The 8,890-nt window shown below is 58.0% G+C and overlaps 1 protein-coding gene across 1 annotated transcript; it reads right to left on the minus strand.

Moving 5' to 3' along the window:
* Positions 1-3,364: 3,364 nt before the first annotated feature.
* On the minus strand, positions 3,365-6,231 carry FOXF1 (forkhead box F1). The gene is made up of 2 exons (XM_027725177.2): positions 5,172-6,231; positions 3,365-3,525 (listed from the first exon to the last, which is right to left on the minus strand). The coding sequence occupies exons 1-2, from the start codon at positions 6,229-6,231 to the stop codon at positions 3,365-3,367; spliced, it is 1,221 nt and encodes a 406-aa protein (XP_027580978.1).
* Positions 6,232-8,890: the final 2,659 nt, after the last annotated feature.

Genomic DNA, 8,890 nt, shown 5'->3' on the forward strand with positions numbered 1-8,890 from the left:
CCCTGATCCAGGGGGACATCTGGAATCAAACCCAGCTGGAGACACCAGGCCCCGCTTCTTGTCATGCTCCGAAATGTCATCGCTGTAGAAAACTCCTGGGCCTGCACAGGGCACCCATGGTGAGAAACTATTTCCTACAGTAGAAATGCCAAAACCTCAAAGAAAACCGTGTTGTGTCACCTACAGACTGGGATGTGGGTGACAAGGAGCAGGGAGCAGATCTCTGAGCTGAGCCACAGCAGCTGAGCACGGCCAGATCTGGGCTGTTACAGGAGCAAATACCACATTTTTGAGCAAGCCCGTGGCTCATCTCCTCTTACAGGGCTCCCACAGCCACTCTGAGCAAGTTTATTCCTCCTGACCTCCTTCCAGAGCCCAACTGCTCCTGGAGCTTGTACAAAGGCACCGCTTGTGGCAGCAACTCGGGATTTGCCACCCCATGGGACAATATACGCTGGGAAAAATCAAGCTGGTCTTGTGCAGACGAAGGGCTGGGGGCAGGAGCCTGTGGGGTTTCAGGCTCTGCTCCCTGATGTGGGTGTCTGAGATGGAGAGCTGTCTGTTTAGACTGCGCTCACTGGCTTGAGGAATATGTGGCCTCCACGGTATGTGGTGGTTCTGTTTTTCCAGGTTTGGAAAACGACGGGAGGGAGAAAAATGAATCATGTCAACCTTTGTTGGGGACCAGATATCAAACCTCTTTGAGCTGGGCCTGAGGCTTGCAAAGTGCCTCTCTGCCCCTTCCAGCCTGGCATCAGCTCTATGTGTCAATGAGTGAGTCCAGTATTAATCCAAAGGATGAAAATGAAGCTTAGGAGTGACAGTGAGATTTCAAGGAAAGAAGAACCACTTGGCAGAGACTGAACTCATAACCCTGGACCTTTATCTCAGCCACACCTAGTGCAGATATTTGCTTCAGGGGCAAAAAACTCTCTGGTTTTGGCTTGTATTTAAAAAGGATGGTAACACTGTGCTCACCTCCAGCAGGGATGGGCAGCGATGGAGGGAAGGATCAACCCAGAAAGGTATAAAAACAGGGAAAACCAAGGAATACTGCAGGTAGATTGTCAGTATCTTAAAGAGATCTAAAAAGAGACTAAAAAAAAAACCACCCAGACAACAACAATAACAACAAAAAGCCCCCAACACCTCGAAACCCCACAAACCTTCTCAAAAAAACCCACAAAACAACAAAAAACCCCACTGTGAGAAAGGCCTCCACCAACTGTAATAAAGCTGTTCTCGCCTGCCTTAATTAAAATAATATTTCAAATTTGTTGGTTGTTGTTCCAGCAGAAAAAAACTTTTGCTTTTAATTAAGCTGATTACACGGAGCTGGGCTAATTAGTGTGCAGTTACTAAATGTCCCTATATAAAGACAGAAATACACAACCAAATAATCAGATTAATTCACCTGCATCTATTTTTTATATGCATTCATATCCATAGTATGAGCGTTGATAGAGACATATTGGCCCACAAAGTAAGGCACAAAAATTCCTGGATACTGTAGTATCCACAATTAGACCAAATACTCCCAAATTTAGCAGGAAAATACCTATTTTTCAGACAGGGATTTTATCGCTGCCCAGAGCAGGACAGAGATGGTGCAGGAGTTAATGTGCTTGATTTTTCTTCTTTTTATTCCTGTTTATTAATTTTTAATAATTTTCTTAAACTTTATTAACTTTTATTTCTTTTTCCCACAGGGAAAACCCCGCGGGAGGTTTTAGTGCTCTCCCAGCCGCGGTCGCTCTTGTAGCCCTCGGAGATTCCACAGGGATGCGCGGCTTGGAAAATGCCCGTGTCCCTCTGGGACGGAGGAGGAGAGACAAGGAGCCGCGGACTCCATCCCTGCAGCCACACGCCTTGACTCCGAGTGAGGGGCAAAGAGCTGTCAAACACCGCCTTTCGCTTTCTTCTTGGAGGGGAAAAAATGAAATAATAATAAGAAGAATTAAAAGATAAAAATAAAAATCACCTCCGGTTTTCCTCCTTCGCTTCAATATCCTCATTTGAAATATTTCCGCGCGGGGAAATGAGTAACCGGGACTCCGCGGAAGCCGCAAAAAGCCACAAAAAGGTCCTTTTTTGAGTCTGCACCGAGACGGGGAATTATCGCCCAAAGGTTTGCGGGGCCGGGCCGGGCGCTGCGCGGCCCCTCCGCGCTCCGCGGACTCCTCAGATATAATTACGCCTGTTACACCGCATGCTCGTTTATTTGCTGCTCATACAATCGTGAAGCCCATGTACAAATAACATACATGTTTTATTTCGTTTTTTTTTTTCTTTAGAGACAAAACGTACACAAAAGGGCAGGGCGAAAAAAAAACACCAAAAAACAAAAAACAAACCCACATAATTACAATTTTATACAGTGCAGAAAGAATTAAAATAGGTGTCACGGAACTGTACAACGTCAGGGAGAAAAAAATAGAGAGGGAGAGGGAGGGGAATAATCCTTCATTATATATATATTTCTATAAAAACATATGGAGGATTGTCTTTACACAGAGACCACGATCGGTTTAAAATTTACAAAGGTTAACTAAAAAACAAAAATCTATATGGCAAATATTGCCAACAGAGATTCCCCGATTTAATACTGATCAACTGAGACTATTCGTGTCTCGATTATTAGCAACAACAACAAAAAAAACTCGAATAAATAACAGGATGAGCATGGCTGTCTCTTTCCAAAGTGCCTTATTCTCTCTGCATAGGGGCTGATCCTGCAGTCTTTATGCAGGCAAAACCCACAAAATTAACAGTTAAAAAAAAAAATCCCTCTGAGAGATTTTTGCCCGCTGAGTGTTTGCCGGCAAAAAAAAAAAAAAAAAAAAAAAAAAAAAAAAAAATTCCGGGCTCGAAGTGAGACGGGACCGAGGGGGTTTGGGGTCGGGGTCCTTTCCAGCGCCCCCAGCCCGATCCGGTTCTGTTCCTCCCAGTCGGGCCGGTGGCATCGCTCAACACCAATTCCAAAACCGAATTTGTAATTTAATTTTTTTTTTTAAGAAGCATCAAAACCTCATTTGTCAAACCCTTCACCCAAACTCGCAGTCGGGGGTTTCGGGGGTGATGGGGGGGGGGCTGCTTTTGCTTTCTTCTCAACCCGTCCCCAAGCAGAAGAAGGCAGAGACGGTCTGTGATCGCAGACCCGGCTGGGCCGGGTCCGGCCGATGCTCAGCTGCGGGTCAGGCTCAGCCCCAGGGCCGCACTCCCCGCCGCTTCCCGGGGCTCCAGTCTTTTCCTCCTGCCCATAGCCAGTCTGCAGAGACCCCCCCTTCCACCGAGAGGGTCCTGGGGGGTGCTCAGCGCCCGGGTCAGGCCTTGCCGGCCCAGGAGGTGTTTTTTCCGCCCCGTATCACATAACGCACGGCTTGATGTCCTGGTATGTCACTTGTTGGTGGTAATAGGAGCCGCTGCCCGCCGAATGCATGGAAGAGGAGGCCATGGCGTTGAAAGAGAAGACGAATTCCTTTCTGTCACACATGCTCGGAGACTGGGAGTGATACCGCGGGATGCCTGCGGGACGGGGGAAAAGATGGTCAGCAGCCGCCATCTGGGGTTGAAAAATAACCCCCAACAACCCAATCCCTTCGCACCCCCCAGTCTGAGCGCGAAACTGGGGGTATTTTCCCATGCACGGGCACTACTGGGGCTCCGCGGGCGCGGGCAGGTGGGTAGGGGGAACTCCCGAGGCCCCGCGAAGGCGCTTCCCTGCCCGGCCCAAGGGCGCTGCGAGGAGAAGGGATTTCGGCTGGGTTTAGGGTTTTTTTGACATTTTATATTTTTTTTCGCCCCGACTGCTTTTCCCATCGCCTCCGCCCGAGCGGAATACCCGCCGGGTGCGGAGAGGGGAAGCCCGTCCGTTCCCGGGGCCGGCGGCGGAGACCGGGAGGGGGGCCGGGGGTGAGAGGCCACGGGGAGCGGGGCTGTTCCTGCCGCTCCTTCCGCCACCTCGACACGGAAAAGCGCCCCTGGAATTCGGGGTGCGCTGGGGATGGGATGCCCTGCCCGGACCGCTCCCCATCGCCCATTTGGGTGTTAATCGGAGTGTTTCGTTTTAAGGCCTCGGATGGGCCCGGTGGCTCCTCGGGGCAGATTCCAGCTCCGTTTTCCAGAGGCCTTGGGCGCGCTGAGCACCGGGAACACACCCGGGAGCGGAGGGTGCCCTTGGCGAGTGCTACCCCGGCCCAACCCCGCTCGGGGCTCTGCCCGGGCTCCACCGCTCCGACCCGGCTCATGCTTTTCCTCTGCTTCGCTTGGTGATTTTGACCCGCTAATGGTCCGCTTCACACCCGTTTCTGTCAGGTACATCCCACTCCCCTGAAAGGCCCGGGGTGATGTGCAGAGCCCCCCAGATCTGCCCGATCACCCGGCCATGGCTCCCGGGGCTCCCCAGTGCCTGAGAGTCCCCCATCCACCCCATCCCGAGGTGAATTTGGGCCGCAGGGCGAAGCCTAGAGCTGGCCTCGTCCTTCCCAAGGCCTATTCCAGGACAAAACACCATCTCCCTTCCAAGACCCAGGGCAAATTCACCCCCGTCAGCTCCACTGCGGGGTCAGGGATAAGGCTACAGAGCGTGGGGGACTCGGGGGATCTGGGCCGCCTGCTTTGGCGTGGGCGGAGGGAGGCGATGGGCCTGGAAAATACAGCCCTGAGATGTGTGGAAAACACAGCTGATGGCGGGGAACGGGAACGGATGGGACGGGGCGGGAGGGCGCGGGTGGCGGATCCCCCGATGAGGACATTCCCCCTTTTCTCCCTCCGGAGTCCTCTAAGTCCCGATAGAGGTGGAAGAGCCCTCGGGCGCATACCCGGCCTCGCCTTCCCGGAGCTCCCGCCTGCCTGAACCCACCGGCCTTAGGCCCGGAGGCAAAGCAGCCGTCCGGGGGAGCGGAGCCCCGGCCCGGGGGAGCGGAGCCTCGGCCCGGGGAAGCGGAGCCTCGGCCCAGCGGTTCCCGGCCCCGCAGCGGCGAAGAGCCCCGACGGCTGCCCGGTTGTCCCCAGGAAGGGAGGCGAGGAGCGAGGGCACAGCGGCTCTCCCTCGGGAAGCGCATTAAAACTGCCCACGAAGCGGGATCCCCGCTCGGAGCAGCCCGACCGGGATCCACGCATGGTCGGCAGTCCCCGGTCCCGGGCGTGTCCCACGCGTGTCCGCGCCTTACCTTGGAGGTCGGCGGTGTTGTGGCTGTTCTGGTGCAGGTAGGGCTGGTCGAGGGAGTGCGTGGAGAGGCTGGAGGAGAGCGGGTTGGCTGTGGGGTTGCAGGGCGAGAGAGGCTGCTGTTTGATGTAGGACGCGCCGGTGTTGAGGGCCGCCGAGGCGGTGGGTGCCCACGCCGAGGCCGAGCTGGAGTAAACCGAGTGGGGCTCCATCACGCCGCCGGCGGGGAGCAGCGGGGAGGCGGGCACGGAGCTGTCGTGGTGCGGGTATTCCCCTGCCGAGGAGCCGGTGCAGCCGCCCATGTAGGTGTGCCCACCGTTGGCAGGCAGGTGGGGCACGGAGTGTCCCGCCAGGCCCATTCCCTCCACGTTGCTGGACAAATGCCCGTTCATCATCCCCAAGCCCCCTTCGAGGGAGAGGCTGTTGGGGGGGCAGGAGAGCCCGCTAGCCGGGCTCTGGAAGCCGTAGCTGTCGGGGAGGTGGTTGAAGCTGAGCCCGTTCATCATGCTGTACATGGGCTTCAGCGCCTGGCATTTCCTCCGGAACCCGCGGGGCCGGCGGCGGAACGAGCCCTCCTCGAACATGAACTCGCTGGCCGGGTCGATGGTCCAGTAGTGGCCCTTGCCGGGGCGTCCCAGCCCTTTGGGCAGCTTGATGAAGCACTCGTTGAGCGAGAGGTTGTGGCGCACCGAGTTTTTCCAGCCCTGGTAGGAGCCTCGGAAGAAAGGGAAGCGGCTCTGCAAGAACTGGTAGATCTCGCTGAGGGTCAGGCGCTTGGAGGGAGAGCTCTGGATAGCCATGACGATGAGGGCGATGTAGGAATAAGGCGGTTTCTCCGGCCGCCGGATCCCCGCGTTGGTCTTCTTCGCCTTAGGGCCGCCGCTGCCCGGGGCCCCGCCGCTGCCCGGGGCGCTGCCGGCGGCCCCGCCGGTCCCCGCCGACGCGGTGTCCATGGCCGAGCTCTGCGGCTGCTTCTCAGCCACCGAGGACATGGGGCCGTAGCTGCTCTGCACCGGAGGAGGAGGGGGCTGAGAGGACAGAGCCTGTTGCGCTTCTGCAGTCATCTACGGCCAGGTCCGCGGCGGCCAGCCCCAGCCCCGGCCCTCCTCCGCCGCCCCCCCAGCGCCCCCCCAAAAGGCCACGCTGCTGGGGGCTCGCCACCACTCACCCACCACCCTCCCTCCGGCCTCCTCCCGGCCCCCCGGCGGGGTTTTCTTTCCACCGGGAGACTTCACCCCTCCGCGGATAAACAAATGGAAGCGACGACACCCCCCACCCCCCCTTTTCACTCCTCCTCCCACTTTATCCCTAAATCCGAGCGCGGCTGCAGAAGGCGAGCGAGAGGCGGAGGGTCGGGGGGTGGCCGCAGGGAGGCGGGATGGGTGGAAGCGATCTGAGCTGGGCTGCTGCGAGCCAGGAGCCGGCGGTCGCCGCCTCCGCCTGCCCCGCTCCCCTCGGCGGGCCGGGCTCCCGGGGCCGCCGCCGTCCCTCCGCCGGCTCTAGCTGGGCTGGCGCTGCCGGTGCTGCGCGGAGCTGCTTCCCATCGCCGTGGCTGTCGAGTCTGCCTCCGGCCCCGCCGCTCGCCTTCTACTTTATCTCTTTGCAGCGGCGTCTGCCGCTCCTTGACAGACGTAAGCGCGGAGCGGAGATCCCCGCCCCGGCCCGCTCCCCCCCGCCCTCCCGGGCGGCCCCTCCGCCGCCTCGTCCCGGCCCCCTCCGCTCCCGCTCCTCGCTGGCGGGCAGCTTTTAAAGAGCCCTTTCCACGCCGCCCTACCCCACTCGGGGGGGGCCTGCGCGACGCCCCCCTGCCCGACGCGGGGGCACCGCGTGTGTGTGTGTGTGTGTGTTTTATGCCACAAGTGACCGCGACGTTGCGTGGGGCCCCTCCGCCCCCTCCCTACCCGCCTTCCCACTGCTGAAAACCACGGGAAGGGCCCCACGAGGGCCGTGGAAGGGGCCGGGGCCCGCGGAGATTCCGCGCGTGGCGTGGGGCAGCGGAGGAGCTGCCCGGCCTCCAGCTTCGCGCTGCGCGGAGCTTCACCCACTTCAAACCCCCTCTCCGTGAGCTCTTTTAAGCTCGGCGGGCCCGGGCAGGATGTTTATACTGCGCAATGTAAACACGGGCTCGGGGGTGCTTTAATAAAAAGAAATCGGCGAAAACTCCCGCTGCCTCGAGAAATGCCCTTTTCTGCCTCCGCCGCCGCTCCGAGGCCGGGAACGGGCTTCGGACCCCTCACCTGCTCCGAGGCTGCTTTAGGGATGAGGGTGGGTTGTTTTCATTTGGGTTGCTTTGGGGTTTTTTCGGGGGATGTATATAAATCTGTGCCGGAGTTCCGCAGTTGAATGCCCGGAGCCTGATGCTCAGCTCCGGCGGTGCCACGGGCGCACACAGCGGGCGGGGGGAGGGAGAATAGACAGGCAGAGGGGTAGAGACCCCCTTTTCTCCCTCCCCTCCCCCCCAGAAAGCCTCCTTTCTGAGCATCGTGCCATCGGGAGAGCTGTCACTAGAGGTAAGTCGCTTGAAACCTTTGTCACCTTCTTGCGGACTGTGAGTGGAAAGCTGCGCTGCGGGGGTGTGGGATTGTGGGTGAGCACGGGGGAAGGAGCCTGAGCTTTCAGGGCTGCTGATGTGCTGGCTGCTGCAGCGAGCTCCCTTCCGCGACTGGGGAAAGGAAGAGAGAAAGGAAGGGGGGGAAAAAAATACACCCCACCACAAACCACTTGCAGGCCTCGCCGCAGTGCTGTGGGTGCATCCTGCTGCACCCCCAGCAGAGAGAGGGGGGACACCCCCCTCCCCAAGCCCCTCTTCTACCAGATTCGCTTTTCAAGTTTTTAATGATAATTTAATGCCTTTTAAAGGAAAGATAGATACTGATCGGGTTTCCAAACTCCCTCCGCGTTATTGGCGAGCAGTTGTGAGCAGCCTCCGGGGCGCCTGTCACATCTGTGGTACAACCAAGAGGGATTTCACATCGGGGTTGTCATTGGCTTTTTTTCCGTCTATCCTCCCTCTTCCCCTCCTTTGCCCCCTCTCCGCCAGAAAAAAAAAAGTCCTCCTGCAGAAAGCACCGGCCCTCTCGTTCCCGGTGCGATGGGATGGGGACAGGCACGGGAGAGCCCTGGGGAAAGCCCAGGCCGGGGGCAGGTAGCCAGGGAGGGGGTGGAAGAAGGTTGGGACAGTTATTTCTGGAGCTTTTCCCTTGAGGAGGAGGAAGAGGACGACGAGCAGCTCCGACTGTCCGGGAAGGCGGCGGCCGCTGCTCCTCCCGCCCGGGGCCGCCGGCGCGGAGCAGAACGCGAAGCAGAGCGACTGCTCGGGAAGGGGGACAATCACCAAAAAAAATCGCTTTTTTGGGAAGCGATCACCGTCCCCGGTGTTTACAGCCCCGAGGCGGCTAGAGCAGAATAACCCCGCCGCTTCTCGCTGCATTTCTTTTTATTTTTGCCGTGGGAGAGCATCTCCGAACCCGGAGCTTTGCTCCGCATCGAATGTCTCCCCCCGGATGGCGAAAGGGGTGTTTTTCTTTGTTTTATCTAATTCTGAGACTGAATCTCCACGATCTGTCCCCGAAACACCCGGGGATGGAGCTCGAAACACAACACTAGGAGCTCGTGGAAAAGCCACGTTCAAAACCGTCCCCAACGGCAGCGTTTCCACTAGGAAAAAAAATCTCAGGGTGAAAAAAACCCCAAAACTCTCCGTCTAAATCAAACTATTTCCAT

Source organism: Pipra filicauda, unplaced genomic scaffold (assembly GCF_003945595.2).
Source record: "Pipra filicauda isolate LSUMZ 115617 unplaced genomic scaffold, ASM394559v2 scaffold159_size1710840_pilon, whole genome shotgun sequence".
Taxonomy (NCBI): Eukaryota; Metazoa; Chordata; class Aves; order Passeriformes; family Pipridae; genus Pipra; species Pipra filicauda.